The sequence below is a fragment of the Sorex fumeus genome, unplaced genomic scaffold, assembly GCF_029834395.1.
Source record: "Sorex fumeus unplaced genomic scaffold, SorFum_2.1 ptg000128l, whole genome shotgun sequence".
Lineage (NCBI taxonomy): Eukaryota > Metazoa > Chordata > Mammalia > Eulipotyphla > Soricidae > Sorex > Sorex fumeus.
Window position 1 is genome coordinate 27,471,657 of NW_026606185.1, and position 22,814 is coordinate 27,494,470.

The 22,814-nt window shown below is 39.7% G+C and overlaps 1 protein-coding gene across 1 annotated transcript in view; it reads right to left on the reverse strand.

The window, feature by feature from the left end:
• The window catches only part of OSBPL1A (oxysterol binding protein like 1A), a 207,209-nt gene that overhangs the window by 140,434 nt on the left and 43,961 nt on the right, over positions 1-22,814 (reverse strand). The window contains exons 11-12 of the mRNA XM_056138043.1: positions 10,511-10,609; positions 8,627-8,749 (exon numbers count right to left, since the gene is read on the reverse strand). Coding sequence (XP_055994018.1) covers positions 8,627-8,749; positions 10,511-10,609 — 222 coding nt within the window. The remainder of the gene's footprint in view (positions 1-8,626; positions 8,750-10,510; positions 10,610-22,814) is intronic.

The following is a 22,814-nucleotide window of genomic DNA, read 5'->3' on the forward strand; positions in this document are numbered from 1 at the left end:
GCCAGACACAGTAACAACAAAAGTCTCCGATGGAGACGTTACTGGGCCCGCTCGAGCAAATCGACGATCAACAGGAAGGCCTTTACCTTTACCTTTTACCTTATTTATTTTTTTGTTATTAGTGAAATGTAACTCATGTATTTTTCCCTTTTCCTTAGTGAAAATTAGCAGTACACATGAAAGTAGTGGTTCCTTTGCAGAGAATAAATCTCTAATAAACATGATGAATTCTGAGGTTGTAATTAAAGACAAACACTCTCCATCGTCCTAACTTCAAATACTTGAGTCACTCATGGTGCCTTAGCTTATAGATCATTGTTACTAAAATTAGTTTCCTTGATTAATGATTTGCTTGGTTTTTAAGTAACATAATAGGTAAGATGGAGATTTGATCTATATATTGTTTTGTAGTTGGGTATAATGTGTATCACCTAAACAATTTAGTGCTATTTATCACCCAAAAGAACATAGAGATTATTAATACAATAAGATGTAGTACATTTTCCAATTGGTCAGATGAGTGGCCGAGCCCCATTCACAAAAAAAAAAAAAAATGGTCTCCTGTTCCTTCTGTTCATCCACATTTTAGCTTGGTTTTACTGTGTTGATAAAACTGCCTTATGATGCCTTACCTACCAAGCAGTTCAAAAACACATATGGAGGAGTCAAGAGAAATAGTACAGCAGGTAAGTCACTTACTTTGCATATATTCAACCCGGGTTTGATCCCTGGCACTAAATATGGTACTCTGAGCACCATCAAGAATTATCCCCGAGCATAGAGTCAGGAGTTAACCCATGAGCATCTCTGAGTATGGCCTCCCCCAAAAAATATGTATATGGAGGATTGCATTTAGGAAGGATAGTATCAGAGTGGGAGCTTAATATCAGGCAACCCACATTTGGTTAATTAAGAACAGAAGAAAAAAAAAACAGCCTTCTACTCAGTAGTACAAGAAACTACTAATAATATACACAGTAAGAGAAAATAGACAGGGACCAAAGATCTCATTGGTAAGATGCCATTGACATCCCAGGCAAAACTGAGCATGTCTAGAAGGAAGAAAGCAGGTTCCCACTGTATGAGAGCTGGAAGACACATTCAGGCCAGGGGCGGGCATACTGCAAAGGGGCCCAAGGGAACATTCAGAGGTGATAAATATATTCTTGATCATGTAAGAGCTGTGAGAGTATATGCATGTGTCAAAACACATCAAAATGTAAATGTTAAATTCATTCATATTATCGTATAAAATAATAACACAAATACTCAATAATAGAAATCTTTTAAAACACGTTTGTAGTACCCTAGCAAATTTCCTCCTTGAAAAAACAAAATTCTTTTTGGTATCTGGTAATTCTGACCCTGTTTATAATCTAAATGTTTTATTCTGCAATGTTTATTTACACAAAGCAAAAAATAATTAAAAATTAAAAATCACTAGAGAAAAGCAATTGCCTTTTCTATACCCAACTATCATAGTCCTAGAGTCCCTATTTTGCCCCTTTCCCTGCTCAAATAAACTAATATTAATTTTTCATCTTTCAGGAACGATCTGAATTTATACAAAAGTGTGTGCATAGTGTGCTTGGATCGGGGCTGAACATCCTCTACCCAGATCCTCCATCTTCCAGTAGGCAGGGATCACACCCACCAACTGGCCCCCTGGTGCCGTGTAATCCCATCAACGGCCAAGACCCAGAGACTATAAAACCCAGATCCCGGAAGAGACATCTTATTATATCATTCTTACTTTGGACAAACCGGCAGACTACCAAATGTAATCTGCCCACACAGCAGAGTCTGGCAAACTCCCCATGGCATACCCAATATGCCAAATACCAGTGACAATGATGGGTCTCATTCTCCTAACGCTGAAAGAGCCTTGAATATGGCACTTTTTAAAATATCAGGACTAGGACAAAGGAGACATTACTGGGGCCTGCTCGAGGCAATCGACGAACAACAGGATGATCGTGATCGTGATCATGTGTATAGATGGGTCTATCTATGTGCATATATCCCTGTTTATCTCTACCATACAGCCGACCCAGGTTCAATTTCTCCATCCCTCTCGGAGAGCCCAGCAAGCTATTGAGAGTATCTTGTCTGCACAGCAAAGCCTGGCAAGCTACCCGTGGCGTATTTGATATGCCAAACACAGTAACAAGTGTCACAATGGAGACATTACTGAGTTCGCTCGAGCAAATCGATGAACAATGGGAGGACAGTGACAACATTTTTATACATTTTATGCATTGTCCTTTCAAAAATATTGAACATAGAAATACTTATCAAATATAACAACACCTGCCTCATTCTTAGAAGGCTAGACTAATCTTTTTGTATTTGTTTTTTTTGGCCACATCCAGCTGTGCTCAGGGATCACTCCTGGCAGTGCTTGAGGCACTATATATGGTGTTAGGAATAAAATCCAGATCAGCTGCATGCAAGGAAAGCCCCTTAAGTGCTATAGTAACTTTCTGATCTGAATGGACAAATCTTTATCCACCATGCATTAATGTACACTGATCTTTATGCATATTCACTTTAATTAGGAACACTATTTTACAAACCTGGAAAGTTTGGTATTGCTTTCTCATTTGATTAAAATTTACCATCATCTCATCTATTCATTCTCAAAAAATGAAGATATAATTCAGATCCAAAAATAACATATATTCAACAAATAAAATCTTGATGGGTTTAGTATCACCTATAATCTAAGATGCTAACTCACTCTTGTCCAGTCGAAGTTTCTATGAACAATCCTTTCTATATCTGTGCTCCCTAAGGAGGTAGTCGTAGATGGCTACTGAACAACTGAAATGAATACAATTAAAATACAGAAATGAGGGGCGAGAGACAGAGTATAAAGGATGCAGCACTTGTCTTGTACATGCCCAACCAGATTCAATCCTCATTACCCAATGTGGTCCCCGAAGTCCTGCCAGGAGTGATTACTGAGCACAAAGCCCAGAGCACCACCAGATGAGTCCCCAAACAAACAAAAAAACAAATGAAACTTAGCTTAATTCTATATAATTTCATTTCAAATTGTTTGTAGAAGCTGCTTACTGAACAATGCAGTCCTATACTGATAATGTGACTTTCTCTTCTAATTTTTGCTTCTGAAATATTTTTAAGTTACCATTAAAGTAACAACCATGAAGATGTTTAATGGTTTGTCTGATTTTTTTTTCTTGGGAGGCCTTGCCTTCTTAAAACAACAAAATAACAGAGATAGAAGGATTTTTTAAAAAAATTTTATTAGTAAAACACCATGAGGTACAGTTGTAGACTTACAAATTTTTGTGCTTGGGTTTCAATTATACAATGATCAAATATCCATCCCTCCACCAGTGCCCATTTCCCACCACCACGGGTCCCAGTATCCCTCCCACCCCCACCCCACCCCCCATCCCACCCTGCCTCTGTGGCAGGGCATTCCCTTTTGTTCCAGAGATAGAAGTTTTTTAAGCTTTAGTTGGACCTTATTTTAAGTGCTAAAATTAAAACCAAAAGTAGCATGTAACTTGGTCACTGTTCAGTGATATTTCCTCCTTATTTCTTATAAATTTACTATTCCAAATGCATTCATATATTTGAGAAAATAAGGCTAGTTTTATATTCATCCAGATAAATATCCAGATGAATTTAACGTCCAATTTTTTATTTCCTTTAAAAAGTCTATAGACATCTAGAATAGATCAATTTCAAACAACTAGTCAGAATTTCTTGGCAACTTAATAACCAAAAAATCAAAGACAGTCAGCTAACAGATCAACAAAAGATATGAACACATTTCACTGCTCATTTAATACTGTACCCAGATTTAACCAACCCCCAGAAGTCATAATTACCATAATCATAGGGAAAATGCTGCTAATGTAATGAATTCTTTTTTCTGTCCCTTCTCTTTTTTTTCTTTTTGGCTTTTGGGCCACACCTGGTAGTGCTCAAGGATCAATCCTGGAGGACTATATGTGGTGCCAAAGATCAAACCCAGGTCAGTTAAGTGCACGGGAAGTGCCCTACCCTCTGTACTATTTCTCTGACCCACACTAATGTCATAAATGTTTTCAAGTTTTATTATGTACCTTAAATTGAGTAAAAATAAATAGGAAACTATTTCTTTTTCACTTAGGAGATATGACTAAAGGTTGCAATATTTAGCATCATTTTAGTTTTTTACTTGTTTAACAAGTTTTGACTATAAATACTTAAACCTCCTTTATTTACCTAAAGAGCTTTCACATAGATTTAGAAGCTCTGCACTTCAAAATACAGAGATAGCCCATGGAATAGGAAAAATTATTTATCCAATACCCATAATATAAGGGGGTTATATCCAGGATATATAAAACACTGGTAGAACTTTACAAGAAAAAAAATCCTCCAATCCCATCAAATAATGGGGAGAGGAAATGAACAGAAATTTCCACAAAGAAGAAACACAAATGGCCAAAAGGCACATGAAAAAATGCTCTACATCAATAATCATGAGGAAGATGCAAATCAAAATGAGATACCATCTTACACGACAGGGAGTGGCACACATCAAAAAGAACAAGAATAACTAGTGCTGGTGTGGATGTGTCAGACAGGAATTCTCATTCATTGTTGGTGGGAATGCAGACTGGTATAGCCTTTTTGGAAAACAATATGGACATTCCTCAAAAAAACTAGAAATTGAGCTTCCATATGACCCAGCAATACCATTTCTGGGAATATATACCATGCATTCAAAACAACACAATAAAAATGATACTTTCACTTTTACGTTCATTTGCAGCATAAGTCACAACAGCCAGGATCTGGAAATAACCGAAGTGCCCAAGAACAGATGCTTAAAGAAATTATTGTAGGGCTGGAGTGATAGCACAGTAGATAGGATATTTGCCTTGCATGTGGCCGACCCAGGTTCGATTCCCAGTATCCCATATGGTCCCCCGAGCACCGCCAGAAGTAATTCCTGAGTGCATGAGCCAGAAGTAACCCCTGTGCATCACTGGGTGTGACACAAAAAGTAGGAAAAAAATGAAAGAAAGAAAAAAAATTATTGTATATCTACACAATGGAATACTATGCAGCTGTTAGAAAAGATGAAGTCATGAAATTTGCTTATAAGTAGATGGAAATGGATTAATATAATGCTAAGTGAAATGAGTCAGAAAGAGAGGGATATAAAATGACTGCACTCATTTGTGGAACAAAAAATAACATAGTATAAGACTAACACCCAAGTACAGTAGATACAAGTTTTAACACTTTTAAGCACAATTTGGTAATTAAATGTGTAGTCAGTACCCAAGTACAGTAGATACAAGGACAACTGGTCCATGATTAGAAGCCTGCATCAAGTTCTGGGAGAAAAAGCAGCTGGGATAGAAAAGGGACCACTAAGTCAATGATGGTTGGAGGGATTGCTCAGGATGGGAGGTGTGTGCTGAAATTAGACAAAGAAACTAACATGATGGCCTCTCAGTATCTGTATTACAAACCATAATGCCCAAAAGTAGAGAGAGAATAAGAAGGAAAGTGCCTGCCACAGAAGTGAGGGAGGGGTAGAGTGGTGTGGTGAGAGGGATACTGGGGACACTGGTGGTAGGAAAGGTAGACTGGTGGTGGGATGGGTGTTCAATCATTGAATGACTGAAACTCAATCATGAAACCTTTTTAACTATCTCATGGTGATTCAATAAAAAAAATAAACTTATTGATTTGAAAATTTTCAAATATTGCCTCTTATGTATTTAAAACAAAAGAACTTAGCCTCAAATTCAAATATACCGGTATTTATAAATTTTCACCTTTCAAGAAAGGCTCTGATATAAGTGATTTAAATATATATTTTCATAGTTTTAACACTTTTTTTGGGGGGGTGTCACCCCGGCGATGCACAGGGGTTACTCCTGGCTCTGCACTCAGGAGTTACTCCTGGCAGTGCTCAGGAGACCATATGGGATGCTGGGAATTGAACCCAGGTCGACCGTGTGCAAGGCAAACGCCCTACCCGCTGTGCTATCTCTCCAGCCCCAGTTTTAACACTTTTAAGCACAATTTGGTAATTAAATGTGTAGTCAGAAAATTAACATCAAGAAAGCATACCTATTTCGTTTCAATGACATGTGCTCTATGGATGAGGCATAGATGTCATTTCAGATGAAGGCTTCTCCAATCATTACTGATTATTTACTTTACATAGAATCAAAGAAGTTACAAGTCACAAGTGACTTAAAATGAAGAATACTGACCAGAAAAGGTATCACTATGGATACTTATTTATACTCTTAAAATATGCAGTGAAGTCACAAAGGGTAGCAAGTCAAGCTCTGCATGCTCCCCCTACTGGTGGCAATTTTCAAACCGAATTACAATCCTATTACTGCAAAGTAAAAATTTCAACATAAAAGAACACATATCAAACCCATATCTTAGGACATACCAGAGATATTAATAGTATTACTATAACAAATTACAAGCAGCAGTAGGACACTGCTAGACAAAATAACAACACTATATCCACTGCAAGAAATATTATTTCTTGGATCAAGTACTCCTGAAATTCATATTGAACAACAAATGTCCACGAATAGCTAAAGTAATTCTTGGGAAAAAGACAATGGGAGGTATTCCCCTCCCCAACCTCAAACTCTACTACAAAGCAGTAATAATTAAAACAGTATGGTACTGGAACAAAGGCAGAGCCACTGACCAATGGAACAGGGTGGAATATCCTTACAACCCCAAATGTATGAACAACTAATCTTTGATAAAGGTGAAAGAAATTGAAGCGGAGCAAGTAAAGACTCTTTAACAAATGGTGCTGGCATAAATGGACAACCAAATGCAAAAATTGGCTTAGACCTCGACCTAACACCATGCAAAAAAGTTAGATCAAAATGGATTAAAGATCTCAACATCAGACCAGAATCCATAAGGTACACTGAAGACAAGGTCGGCCAAACCCTCCACGATATTGAGGCAATGGTATCTTCAAAGATGACACTCCACTGACCAACCAAGTAGAAACAAGAGAAATAAATGGGACTATCTTAAACTAAGAAGCTTCTGCACCGCAAAAGATACAGTGACCAAAATACAATCTACAGAATGGGAAAGGATATTTACCCAATACCCATCAGACAAGGGGTAGATATCAAGGATATATAAGTTACTGGTTGAACTCTGCAAGAAGAAAACATCCAACCCCATCAGAAAATGGGGTGATGAAATGAACAGAAACTTTCTCAAGGAAGAAATATGAATGGCAAAAAGGCACATGAAAAAATTCTCTTCATCACTAATAATCATCAGGGAGATGGAGATCAAAACAACTATGAGATACCACCTCACACCACAGAGACTAGCACACATCCAAAAGAACAAAAGCAACCGGTGTTGGCATGGATATGGGGAGAAAGGGACTCTCCTACACTGCTGGTAGGAATGTAGACTGGTTCAACCCTTCTGGAAAACAGTTTGAACGCTTCTCAAACAATTAGAAATTGAGCTCTGATTTGACTCAGCAGTACCACTCCTGGGACTATATCCCAGAGATGCAAAAGACTATAGTCGAAGTGACATCTGCACTTGTTTGTTCATTGCAGTACTGTTTACAATAGCCAGAATCTGGAAAAAAACCCGAGTGCCCGCAAACAGATGACTCGTTAAAGAAACGTTGGTACATCTACACAATGAAATTTATGGAGTTGTTAGAAAAGATGAAGTCATGAAATTTACATACAAGTGGTTCTACATGGAAAGTATCATGCTAAGTGAAATGAGTCAGAAAGAGAGGGACAAACTCAGAAAGACTGCATTCATCTGTGGAATATAAAATAACAGGATAGGAGACTAACACCCAAGAATAGCTGAGAAAAGTACCAGGAGGTTTGCTCCATGGCGTGGAAGCGAGCCACACATGCTGGGGGAAAAAGGCAGCTCAGATAGAAAAGGGAACACCAAGTAAAGGGTATTGGGAGGATCTGCCCAGGATGGGAGATGCATGCTGAAAGTAGACTATAGACCGAACATGATTGCTACTCAATGCAAACCACAGCACCCAAAAAGAGAGAACAAACGGGAATGCCCTGCCACAGATGCGGGGTGGGATAGGGGATGGGGGTGAGGGGTTGGGAGGAATACTGGGATCAGTGGTGGTGGAGAATGGGCACTGGTGGAGGTATGGGTACTTGATCATTGTATAACTGAAACCCAAGCACAAAAAATTGTAAGGCTACAACTGTACCTCATGGTGTTTCACTAATCGCTCAGCTCGAGCGGGCCCAGTAACGTCTCCTTCGTGAGACTTGTTGTTACTGTGTTTGGCATATCGAATACGTCAGGGGTAGCTTGCCAGGCTCTGCCATGCAGGCGAGATACTCTCGGTAGCTTGCCAGCCTCTCCGAGAGGGGTGGAGGAATCGAACTCGGGTCCGGCCATACTGGCTGCGTGCAAGGCAAACGCCCTACCACTGTGCTATCAAAAATTTAAAAAATAAAAATAAAAAAGAAATATTATTTCCAAAACCTAACTTAAAAACAAATAAGCTTAGTTAAAACTTGAGTGAGTTAGCTCTAAAGACCTTTAGCTCTAAAGACAGGTTAAAATTTCTATTCACCTCTAAAGACTCCTTAAAGTCCCCAGCTGAAGCTGCATCTTCCTCTTCATCATCAGTGAACTGATCCTGGGAACAGTAGTGAGTGCTATATGCAGAATGCTCTTCTATTGCTTCCAACCAGTTCTGGAATAAAAAGTGATTAACAAGTAAAATTAAAAGCACTTTTATTCAAAATAGAAAGTATGAAAAATTGTAAAGCATAAAATTTTCAAGGAGAAAAAAATAATAGTATTTTTTAATAAAAAATCAACAATGAAATAACAGGGCAGGTCCTTTGTCCGTGATATATCTAGAAAAAATACATTCCTGACACTTTTTAAGAGATAATTATATTTACATATGCAGTAATATCAATATTCAATACCTTAATTATAGAAATTAAATGATGGGTGGAAAAACTGTTCACTTAAAATAGGTTTTGCAACACTGCTGAGTAAGTTCTTGTATAATAATGGATCCAGAAACATAATTTTACTGATTCACAATTATAAAAATCACAAAATAAATCACTTTAAGTGGTAATTACCTTAATACAAATTATCTTAATTTCAACTACATTTTAAACAATACATGACTTCTATTTTTAAAAAAAATATATAAGAGATTTCTTATTGGACACTGCCCTACAAAACAAACAAAAAAAACCTCTGTACTATCTCCTTATCATATCTTACATTACCTTATGAAATCTCATAGTTTTATAAGATGTTGGAACAGTCATGAATTAGACTGCTTAGGGTTTTTTTCTTAAAAACATGAATTGGCATGTTGGTTCTTGCAAAGTTGGGCCTAGGAAAACCTTCCTATGTTGAATTTTCTCATCTATAATTTAAGAGGCAAACTAATCATAGAATTTTTTCAAAACAGTAAGGACCCATGAATTCGTGTTAAAAATGAGAAATAAAATTGTCAACAGATATTACCAGTAGATGGGGTTGGAGTGGTAGTATGGAGGGTAAGGCACTTGCCTTACATGCAGGTTGAAAAAGGTTCAATCCCCAGCATCCCGTAAGGTCCCCCACACACTGCCAGGAGCAGTTCCTGAGTTCAGAGCCATGAGCAACCCCTGGGCATTACCAGGTGTGGCCCAAAAACAAACAAAAATTACAAGCAGATATACGCTAATAGAGAATTAACTCATGAGTTAAATTTCAAGCATCATACTCAAAGGTACTTTTGCTTTTTTTAAAAAAAAAGCAAAAATCATTTTTAAAACTTTTTTTTTCTTTTTTGGGTCACACCTGGAGATGCTCAGGGGTCACTCCTGGCTCTGCACTCAGGAATCATTCTTGGCGGTGCTCAAGGGACCATATGGGATGCTGGGAATTGAACCCGGGTCAACCGCATACAAGGCAAATGCCCTACCCGCTGTGCTACCGCTCCTGCCCCTTAAAAAGCATTTTTTAAAAAAGCAAAATTCACAGGTATTTTTTTTCTTTGGGTTATATTAACTTTTGGTGGCCAAACCCAGCTTTACTCAGTCTTACTCCTGACTCTGCTCAGGGATCACTCCTGGCAGGCTTGGGGGACCATGTGGGGTGCTGGGGATCAAACTCAAGTTGGCCCCATGCAAGGTCAGTGCATGTACTATCACTCTGGCCCCTCAAGTTCGCTTTTTAAAAACACATCTTTCAAGGTGCCAGCGATCAAACCCAGGGCCTCCCAGATGGGAGGTCTTCACTCTAAATGCTGAGCCACATTTGTGGCCAAAAGCTCCTGGCCAGGGAAGCAGCTTGGCAGTAGAGCAGCTGTCTCTTCGCATGTGCGAGGCACAGAGTTCAATCCCCTGAGTTACAGAAACAAGGCCCTGGATCTTTCATTCTCTATGTTTCTGAATGTTGTCTGAACTCAATTAAAGACAAACTAATGTAAAAAAAAAATTACCTCTCTTGACTGTTGAAGGCTGTTCTTAGGAACCCTGAAGCCATGAATACTGTCATCAAAGCATTTAATAAAGAAGAGGCAGCTATCCGTAGATTTTACCTTGGAAATAAAAGCAAGGAGTAAGACACCACCACTATGGCGTGGCAAACAAAGTCCTAAAACTATATCATAAAATTAAATGTACTAACACAATCAAGTCACAGCTAACTGAAGATAAAATATTGGGTAAAAACTCAATAAATAAGAATAACAAATGTATTATAGTTTCTTATATAAAATTTGGCTTGAATATTTTTTAACTCAAAGTAAATATTAATAGTCCACTAGGTACATGTTGTTTCTATTATACATGACAGCATGTAATTGGGCTAAAGAAACCCTAAAACACCACAGTTCTAATTATTTATTCGTACCCCTCTTCTAAACATTTAAAATATAGAAAATAATTGAGTTGAATGTAAAATAATGATGCAAGATTGATATAGAAAAGGGAAAGCATAAGATAATAATAATAAATAGGGCCGAGAATGATAACCTAGCAGGTAGAGCATCAGCCTTGCATAAGGCCGGCCCAGGTTCAATTCCTGACATTCCTTATGGTCCTCTGAGCACTACCATGGGTGATCAATCCCTGAGTGCAGAGCCAGGAGTAATCCCTGAATATTATCGGGTGTACCCCACCCCCCAAAAAATAAGAACAACTAACTCTCTTTTTAAAAGGTAAATTTGGAAAGAGGAATTAGAGCTTCAGCAGTAAGGGGAATTAGGACTCCAGCACGTAAGGCATGTGTGAGACCATGATTTTGATCTATGGCTACAGATGGTCTCCAGACACTGCAGGGTGTAGCTCTAGGAGCCTCCAAACTGCTGAGTCCATGAAGCATCACATCAGTGGCCCAAACACTAAATCATCCAGCCTTATACAGCTCAGCTGAGTATAATGAGGAGTGGACCATGGGCCCTTTGAACACTGCTTAAAAGGCCAGTGCTCAAAAAAAAAAAAAAAAGATTTAGACTAATGACTCCAGATTCTACCAGAGGACTACCCCAGCCCCACTTACAGAAAACAACTCTAGAATCCAGATGCAAGCAAAAAAATGCTACTTGAAGGAAGTAGACATTGGATAATTTTGTAAATATAGGCAGAAATTTTAACATACCCTCTCAGCAACTGATACAATTAACTAAAACTTTAGCAAAGACACAAAGTCTAGTACTGTCAAACATCAGAACTTAACAATACTATTAACCATGACTTTATTTATAGTACACTGTATCCAACAATAACTAAAACAGGTTTGCCAAGTGTATCTGTGAAGATGATCCAGAAGCAAAAAAAAAAAAAAAAAGAATCACAGGGAAAATGTGAAAAAATCAGAGTGGAATAAAATTAGAAAAAAAACAAGGCACTCTTCCCAAGGCACTCTTCCACAAAACAGAAAACAAAACACACACAAGATGACCAGAAAAACCTAAATTATTTGGAAATAGACAATATACTTATAAATATTCAATGGTTCATAACAGAAAGAAAATAATAGAAATTTTAAAGAATATTTTGAACTGAAAGACAATGAAAACATTAATATACAAAAATTAAACCAAAATAGCTACGAAGAGAAACTCCAGCTACAAATAAAGGTAAAGGTAAAGGCCCTCCCGTTGATCGTCGATTTGCTCGAGCGGGCCCAGTAATGTCTCCATTGGAGACTTTGTTGTTACTGTGTCTGGCATATCGAATACTCTCGGTAGCTTGCCGGGCTCTCCGAGAGGGGTGGAGGAATCGAACTTGGGTCGGCCATGTTGGCCGCTTGTAAGGCAAATGCCCTACCCGCTGTGCTATCGCTCCAACCAACACAGTTCTTAATAAATAATCTAAGTTTCCACCTTGAGAAAAGTGTGAGAGAGTAAATTAAACCCAAAGTAGAGAGGGGACTTTTTTGTTTTATTGTTTTGTTTTGTTTTGGCCTCCTAAGAGACCCAGGGCTCTTAATTTTTCAGGAGGCCCAGGGCTCTCCATTTTACCCAGCGTCTAGTGGCAGTTCAGTGCCAAGGTCTGAGACTACCATCTCCTCCCGCCATGGTGCTCAGTACTGCTAGGGCTGTACCCAGCAATGCTTGGTACTGGGGGTTGAATTCAGGTTTGCCACATGCAAGATATGCACATGAACTCCTGTACTATGTCTCTGGCCCCAAAGAATTTTTTTTTTAATGATTAGCACTGTAGCACTGTCCCCCCCCCCCCCCCGCCCCGTTGTTCATCGATTTGCTCTAACAGGCACCAGTTACTGTCACTGTCCTCCTGTTGTTCATCGATTTGCTCTAGCGGGCCCAGTAACGTCTCCATTGGAGACTGTTGTTACTGTGTTTGGCATATCGATTACAATACGGGTAGCTTGCCAGGCTCTGCCCTGCGGGGGCGAGATACTCTCAGTAGCTTGCCAGGCTCCCCGAGAGGGGCGGAGGAATCCAACTCGGGTCAGCCATGTTGGCTGCGTGCAAGGCAAACGCCCTACCGCTGTGCTATTCCATTGTGAGACTTGTTGTTACTGTTTTTGGCATATCGAATATGCCACGGGGAGCTTGCCAGGCTCTGCTGTGTGGGTGGGATACTCTTGGTAGCTTAAACATAAATAATCTAAGCCAGGGAGATAGCTCAAAGGGCTGGAATTCATGCCTTGAAGTGCAAGGCACTGAATGAATTCAATACCCAGCTCTGCATGCCCCTCCCCTCAAGCACCTCTGGGTGTTGCTCTGGTGGCCTCCAAATACCTCTGAGCTTGAACAGAACTACATCAGCTATACAGCTGTCAGAGTACCACTGGGAGTGGCCTCCAGGACTTCTGAGTGCAGTTTGGAGCAACCCACCCCCCCAAAAAAGATTTACAAATCAGAAAAACCGAAAAAACAGAAAACCAAATAAATAGAAAACTTGAAAAATTCAATGAAAGCAGCTAATTCTTTGTGGAGAAAAAAAAAATAATGAACTGGATAAATAACAAGCCAGGTCTAGGAAAAAATACATATTAATAACTTAAATATGAAACAGGATATAATACAATCTTACAAACATTAAAAATAAGGGATTCATATTATCAGTAAGTCTGATAACTTAAAGAAAATGGATAAGTTTCTTGAAAGGGAAAACTTACAAATATGAACAAACAAAAACAAACTGTCCTCCCGTTGTTCATCGATTTGCTCGAGCGGGCCCAGTAATGTCTCCATTTTGAGACTTGTTGTTACTGTTTTTGGCATACAGAATATGTCACTGGCACTCTCAGTAACTTGCCGGGCTCTCCGAGAGAGGCAGAGGAATCAAACCCAGCTTGGCCAGGCTGGCTGCACCAGCAGCAAATACCCTACCACTGTGATATGAAACCCATAAAAATGCCCTTGATTTGGCAAATACATCCAGTACTGTATTAAATAAGAGTGAGAGTGTAGGCACCCTTGTCTTGTGCCTGATCTTAGAGGGAAGGCTTTCAGTTTTTCCCAAGAATAATGCATGCTGTGGGATTGTGTTAGATGGCTTTGATTATATTGAGGAATGCTTCTTCAACTCCGATTTTGTTGAGAGTTTTTATCATAAATGGGTGCTGGATTTTGTCAAATGCTTTCTCTGCATCTACTGATATGATCATACGGTATTTATTTTTCTTTTACGATATGGTGTATTGTGTTGGTTGACTTGAAAATGTTAAACCATCCTGGCATCCCCAGGATGAATCCTACTTGGTCATGATGTATAATCTTTTTATGAGTTGTTGGATTCTATTTGCTAGAATCTTGTTGAGGATCTTTGCATCTGTATTCATCAGGGATATCAGCCTGTAATTCTCTCTCTTCTCTCTCTCTCCTCTCACCTCTCTTTCCCCTCTTCCTCTCTGTCTGTCTGCCTGTCTGTCTCTCTCTCTCTCTCTTTCCCTCTCTCCCTCCCTCCCTCTCCCTCTCTCCTCTGTCTGCTTTGGGTATCAGGATGCTACTTGCCTCATAGAAACTGTTTAGGAGTATTTCTGGAAGAAGTCAAGCCTTCACAATTTGCATATAAGTAATAATATACTTAGAAAATACTAAAGATTCTACCAAAAAAAGCTCCTAGAAACAATATATTTGTATAGTAAGGTGTTAAGTTACAAAATCAATACCTAAAATTTTATGGTTTTCCTATATATAAATGATGAAAGAGAAGAAAGAGATATTAAAAAAACAATCCCATTCACAATTGTGCCTTGGAAAATCAAGTACCTCAGAATCAGTTAACTAAAGAGGCTAAGAATTTTTATTTGTATTATTCAAAGAAAAATACAAAACACTGTCCTCCCGTTGTTCACCGATTTGCTCGAGCAGGCCCATTTTGAGACATCTCCATTTTGAAACTTGTTGTTACTGTGTTTGGCATATTGAATACATCACGGGTAGCTTGCCAGGCTTTGTTGTGCGGGCAAGATACTCTGGTAGCCGGCCAGGCTCTCTGAGAGGGGCAGAGGAATCAAACCTGGCTTGGCTGGGCTGGCTGCATGCAAGGCAAATGCCCTACCACTATGCTACCGCTCCAGCCCTCACAAAACACTACTTCAAGAAATAAAGGAGGATACAAGGAAATGGAAATACATCCCCTCCTCATGGATGGAAGGATTAACATTACCAAAATGGCAATACTCACCAAAGCACTATATAGATTCAATGCAGTACCTATACGGACAGCCATGACATTTTTCAGAGAAAAAGATTAAACACTCCTGAAATTCATATGGAACAATAAACTCCCATAAACAGCTAAAGAAATTCTTGGGGAAAATAATATAGGAGGAATCACCTTTCCCAGCTTCAAGCTGTACTACAAAACAGCAGTAATTAAAACAGCATGGTATTGGAATAAAGACAGACCTGCAGATCAATGAAATAGAACTGAATATCCTGATACAGACCCTCAAATATATAATCATTTACTCTTTGGTAAAGGATCAAGAAATATGAAGTGGAGAAAAGTAAGCTCCTTCAACAAGTGGTGCTGGGAAAATTGAGCAGCTACATGTGAAAAAATGAACACAGACTTCTTATCAAACTCAATGTATAAAAAAATGGGGAGAAGAAATAAACAGAAACTTCCTCAAAGAAGAAATTCAAATAACCAAAAGGCACATGAAGCAATGCTTTACATCACTAATCATCAGAAAGATGCAAATCAAAACAACAATGAGGTATCATCTCACACCACAGAGACTGGCACATATCCAAAAGAACAAGAAAAACCAGGGATGGCACAAATGCAGGGAGAAAGGGACTGTCCTTCATTGTTGGTTTGAATGCAAATTGTTCCAGCCTTTTTGGAAAATATGGACATTCCTCAAAAACCAGAAATTGAGGGGCTAGAGCAATAGCACAGCAGGTAGGGCATTTGCCTTGCACGTGGCCAACCTGGGTTCAATTCCCAGCATGCCATAGGGTCCCCTGAGCACTGCCAGGAGTAATTCCCGAATGCAGAACCAGGAGTAACCCAGCTGTGCCAGCTGTGACCCAAAAAGGAAAAAAAAAAACCAGAAATTGACCTTAAATATGATCCAGTAATACCACTTCTGGGAATATACCCTGGGGACCCAAAAACACACAGCATAAATGCCATCTGCAATTTTATGTTCATTGCAACACTACTCACAATAGCCAGAATTTGGAAACACCCCGAGTGCCTGAGAACAGATGACTGGATAAAGAAATTGTGGTACATCTACACAACAGAATATCACACAGCTGTCAGGAAAAATGAAGTCATGAAATTTGCATATAAATGAATAGACATGGAGAGTATCATGTTGAGTGGAATGAGTTAGAAGGAGAGGGACAGATATAGAGTGACTGCACTCATTTTGGGGATATAAAAAACAATAGTATGAAACTAATATCCAAGGCCAGGAAAAACTGGGGCCAGGATGATTGGTTTATAATTGGAAACTTGCCCTAAGGGTATGAGGGGGTAAAAAGGCAATTAGGATAGAGAAGGGATCATCATGGCAATAATAATTAGAAATGATCACTCTGGACAATGACTGAGTGTTGAAAGTAGGTAAAGGGATATACATGATAACCTCTCAGTATCTGTATTGCAAATTATAATGACCAAAGGGCGGGGAGTGTGTGTGTGTGGAGAGAGAGAGAGAGAGAGAGAGAGAGAGAAAGAGAAGCAAAGTGCCTGCCATAGAGAGGGTTGGGGAGTTGGAAGGAAAACAGGGGACATTGGTGGTGGGATACGTATACAGACTGGTAAAGGAACGGGTGTTGGAATATTATTTGACAAGCCAAATCATGAATAATTTTATAACTGTGTATCTCTAAGGTGATTCAGTTAAAAGAAATTACAACAAGAAATTGATGGGGCTGGAGCAATGGTACAGCAAGTAGGGCATGCCCAGCATCCCATATGGCCCTCTGAGCCTCCCAGGAGTGACTCCTGAGTGCCAGTTGTAACATTTGAAAACCAACAGATGTGGCCCCAAATCAAAAACTAAAATGTTGGAAAACTGAATAGTCCCTACTGTAAATGAAAAAAATTACAATATTATAACTCTTCACCCTAAATAAAAAAAAGAACTAAAAACAATTTCTTGTCCATGTGATTTTACAAGTTAACCTATAAGCATTCAAGAAAGAAATAAACAATCTTTATACTCACTCTTCCAGAAAACTGAAAAGAAAGTACACTCTGCAGCTCAGGAAATCTGTATTGCTTTCATTTCATAACCATAAATATCTCAAGAGAAATATAAACACGTATCTACAAACACAACGCAAAACCCTCAGAATAGTAGTAAACAATATATCAAAATAACAGATCAAGATCAACTGGAATTTATCCCAGCAACAAGAGTAGTTTTTTTATACTTTAGTGTTTATTGATGCTATTACCACATTAAAAAAGTATAAATGAGTTGAACATGATTATCTCAGTAAAATGGAGTATATAATGAATGAAATTCAAGTATTTTATGATGAAAGTACTCTAGGAGATGAAAACTAAAACAAGCTTTGTCAGCCAGATGAAGGGAATCTATGACAAACCTCAATGCTGAAAGGTTCAAAAGTTCGTGCCTAATACAAAAAGCAAAATGAGGATGTCAAAAAATTCTATTTAAAATTTCACTGACTTTTCCATCTCCTAGAAGAGTTTTCCATGCCCTTGTCCCTTCTCTTAGCCTCATGACAAGGGAGTAAACACTCTCAAATACTGGGTCTGACCCCCCCAATCATGAAGCCAGATGAACAACTACTTTAAGGAAGTGAACATTAAATAAGGCTTGGGGTATTTACATTTCTTACATTAAAATGTTTGGCCATACCCGTTAAAACACCTTAACAACGGGGCTGGAGTGACAGCACAGTGGGTAGGGAGGGCATTTGCCTTGCACACGGCCAACCCGGGTTCGATTCCCAGCATCCCATATGGTCCCTTGAGCACTGCCAGGAGTGATTCCTGAGTGCAGAGCTAGGAGGAACCCCTGAGCATCACCAGGTGTGACCCAAAAAGGAAAAAGAAAAAAAAAGTCTTAACAAAACTTGGCACTTGTTCAAAATCCTGTAAGTTACAGAAGTTGGTGCAGTCCAGATTGAACATTCCATTAGAATTCTACAGAAGGCCCATGGACAGACCCCTTTTAGAGGAAGCCCCATCTGTGGCCAAATCTTTGACCACTTTTAGCAAGAAGCAGCCGGATGATTTTGTTTCTATTCCCCTGCCATAGTGAGAACCATGAGAACCATGCCATATGAGAAAAGATCAGAAATATGCCCCTAAGAAAAGGAATTGTTGGTATGGAATGCCACAATGGTAGACCTACATGGTGCAAGATAAGCTGGATAACCCAGGCTCTGCCCAATAGCCTAGATGACCAATAATCTAGAAACTGGACACCAGAAGATAGTAACTTCAGCATCCTCATCTGTTTTAATGGTCCACATTCAACTCTGATTTCTGTTACAGACCACATACATCTTTCACTTTTTAATGGCCAACATTCTCGGAACACAATAAAGAAATGCTCCTATACCCCCTCATAATAATAAAGTAAAATTGTATTGATGTTCTATTCTAGAATAAATGAGCTGATTATATTTAGAGAAGGGTGCTGAAAATTCTGAGATCAAAGAAAGAAATCAGAAAAGTAACTCCATTTAAAAGTGTCAAGAAAATCAACTATTTAGGTTTCGGCTGGAGCGATAGCACAGCAGTAGGGCGTTTGCCTTGCACGCAGCCAACATGGCTGACCTGAGTTCGATTCCTCCACCCCTCTCGGAGAGCCCGGCAAGCTACCGAGAGTATCTCACCCACACGGCAGAGCCTGGCAAGCTCCCCGTGACGTATTCAATATGCCAGACACAGTAACAACAAAGTCTCCAATGGAGACGTTACTGGGCCCGCTCGAGCAAAATCGATGAACAACGGGAGGGCCTTTACTTTACATTTTTACTTTACTTAACAGAAATAAGAGGACACCAGAAAATGGAAAAAAATATCTTTCAGAATTAACATTGTCAAAATGACCATCCTACCTGGGAGTATTATACAAATTCAGTACAATTTCCATCAGAAATCTAATTATATTGTTCACAAACTTAGAATAAATAACTAAAATTTGTATGGAATATAAAACTCCCTATTCAATATGCCAAAGAGAGTAAGAACAAGTCTCAAAATGGAGATGTTACTGGGCCTGCTCAAGCAAATTAATGCACTACCAAAGGAATTCTGAGAAAACAGATCAGAGGCATTACATTTCTTGAGTTTAAGTTATTATGCTACAAAGCTACAGTAATCATAACTGTATGACCACTTGTAAACACTTGTCATCCCGTTGTTCGTCGACTTGCTCAAACGGGCACCAGTAACGTCTCCATTTGCCCCTGTCCCATGATAATGTAGTACAGTGGTGTCTGCTCACTCCAGGAACACGAAGAGCATAAAACCATTTGTTCAGGGTTTTGACAAAGAAGTACAACCATCTTGTAGGTGGGCAGTCAGATGTTCTTTTGACGTCCTGTGGAATCCAGTCGGTAACAGCTTTAGTCCAGCGGTTGTCTCCAAATCTCATTATGTGTCTGGCCCATCTGATTTTCGACACCTTGGCAAACGAAGCAGCCTCCCTGATCTTCGATCATCAACGGAGGTCAGAACTCCAGATTCCTTCTCTCACTTGAGTGAAGCATGATACTCCAAGCATAGCTCTTTCGATTCCTCTTTGGGTGATCTGAATACATTCTCATCCTGTTTTCATAGGGCCCCAGTCTCTGAGGCATATGTTAGTGCAGGAATAATGGTGGAGTCAAAAATATGTGCCCAGAGTCAGAGGTTCTTCATCCTCTTAACAACTTCTTTGATGCTCTTGAAGGTGGTGTTCCATGCTGCTCTCTTCCTCCTGCACAGTTCTGACGCCAAGTCGTTCATCATGTTGAGTTGCTGACCCAGGTACACATAGCTGCTGCATTCGGAGATGTTTGTTCCGATGAGAGCAAATGGAACGTCAGAGACTAGTTCGTTTTTCATGAACACTGTCTTGGTGAGATTCAGCTGCAGTCTGACCTTTCCATACTCACGGTTGAAGTCGGCCAGCATTTGTGACGCTTGGCTAATGTTTGGTATTATTAGAACGATGTCATCAGCAAAATAGAAGTGGTGTAGTTGCCGACTGACTATCTCCACTAGATCGTGAAGATGTGTTATATATACACACAATGGAATATTACACAGCTTTAAGGGATGATGAAATCATACAATTCATGGCAACACGGATAAAACTGGAAGACATCATGTTAAATGAAACAAACCAGAAGAAAGATGAACACATGAGGACATCACTTATATGTGGTATTTAGAATAAACTGGATGAGGAAAAGCAATGTTTTAAAGGGTGGGACTCCCTGATCAATTTTGGCCCCAGAGTATAGTGAGGAGAAGGAAAGAAAGTGAAGGGGAGGGGGAGAAGAGACAGGTGAGAAGCAACAGGGGCCAGGTCAGGGGAATAGCATACAAAGGTAGTATTAAGAAATGACAGAGCCAAATATCCAAACCACAGAGACAACTACATTGAAACCAAGAGACAGAGACTTTAAATGAAGTCAGAAAGGAACCGTCAAGAAGGCAGGCTGCGGTTCAGGGAAGGGAGGGAAACTGGGAAGGAACCTGGGAACCCTGGTGGAGGGAAGTTGGCACTCGTGGTGGGACTGGTACTGCAATATTGTATGTCTAAAACCCAACTATGAATAACTTTGTTAATCATGGTGCTTCAATAAAATTTATAAGAAGACAACAGTCATTAAAAGACAAATCCAGCGCCATCTTTACAGCACACGCCAACAGAAGAAAGGCCGCTGGGAGGCTCCACAGCTCTCAGAGAATGCTCCAGGTCCCAAACAGAGCCGAGATCACCGGGAAGTCCCAGATGGGGTAGGTGCTGCAATTCACCTTCTCCAGATGGAACCCCGGTGACCATGAGCCTCTACAAACATAGCTCAGGCATGCGGGAACCAGGATTTTTCCTCCAAACCACACGGCTGCTTACGCTGCCGTGTGACATCTCCCTATATACAAAATGATCAATGGAAAATAAATCATCCAACATTTCTCCCTGAAAATCAGGCTTAACTCTTTTACAAACTACAACACCCAATAGGAGAGAGAACAGAAGGGAATGCCCTGCCACAGAGACAGGGTGGGATGGGGGGGAATGGGGGGTGGGAAGGATACTGGGATCCATGGTGGTGGGAAATGGTCACTGGTGGAGGGATAGGTATTCAAAATTAATTAATTAATTTATTAATTATTTTTAAAAAAGACAAATCCAAATGGAACTACTATACTATATACTTAAAAAAAATGGTAACACGGTAAGTTTTATCTTATATGCTTTTAGAGTGCAACAAAATAGCTACAACAAGCTAACTGAAATTAGTTGATCATAAAAAGACCAATATTATATGATTTCACTTATAGGACCTATGTAGAGTATTCAAAGTCATGGAGACAGAAGGTAGCAGGCTGCAGGGAAAGTGGACTAGAGACTTAAGTGTCAGTGAGCACAGAATTTTGGTTTGGAAAGATGCAAAAAAAAAAAAAAACCAACTTGGGATGGATGGTAATTATGACCGCAAAATCAAGTGAATTCATTTAATACAAAAGTAACTGTCACAGTTTGAAATTAAAAGAAACTTATAGTTGCAAATAACTACAGTAAGAAAGCTATCAAATCAGTAAACAAAGTTTCTGCCTTAAACCAGTGTGTGAACAGAGTCCCACTTGCAGCCTGTGGGGCAATACCAGGGAATCAAACTCATGGCGTCAGGCCCACAAGACCCGTGCTGAAAAGATTCAACTGAGGAAAAATCTTAGGATTGAGTCAGCGGATCATCCACAAAAACAGAGAAAGTGGACAGGGTGCTATTAATAGAAAAACTGACGTTGGGAGCCTGTGCTAGTTAAATATTAAGAAAGTTCTTGTCCTGGGGATGTGTTGTCTAAAGCCTGGTTTATAGAAACCATTGTCTTGGGGTTACAAATTCTAAGAGCTGACTTTCTTGTTTTTCTAGTGGGCTCTTTCCCCGTTCTTGTGGCAGAACATGTTGCTAAGGTGTATCAATATATAACCAAGGAAAATATCATGGAAACTATGTAATTATAGAAAAACATCATTGATGTCTAGAAGCCCAGTACATTCTGAATTTATGTATCCTGAACATTCCTGTATATTTTGCCAATGTATGCTTCCTTTTCTAGAAGCATGGGAAAGACTTTCCATGCATGTTCAATAAAGACGTTGTATAAGGACTGCTTGTCCGGCCCTCCTTAGCCTGTTGCCTTCTCCCTCCGCCTTGGGGACCCGGTTCGACTTTTAGCAGTGCGGGATACAGCAGAGTCAGAAGACAGGTAGGTAAGATCAGAGAAGCTCCGGGGCACCTTCACCAAATGCCAGAGGAGGAGCAGGCGGACTGTGAAGACACTGAAGGCACACGCCTGTGTAATTAGACGATACTGAGAGCAGGGGACTGGTGCATGCTGCCACTTTCCTGAGATCCTTCACTCTGATAAGGAAGAGCAGGTGGACAGTGGGCCGTGGGAATGGCCCCGATGGCAGGAACCAGCATGTCAGGATGCAGCTTCAGATTCCTGCCAGAGAGGAGAACCTCACTTCCTCCCCTCGTTAGGAATGTACACACACACACACACACACACACACACACACACACACACACACACTCCATTTTGTTAAAAGCTCAGCAAAACTCTTTTTAGGTCACTCATCTCTCATCCCGTGGTATG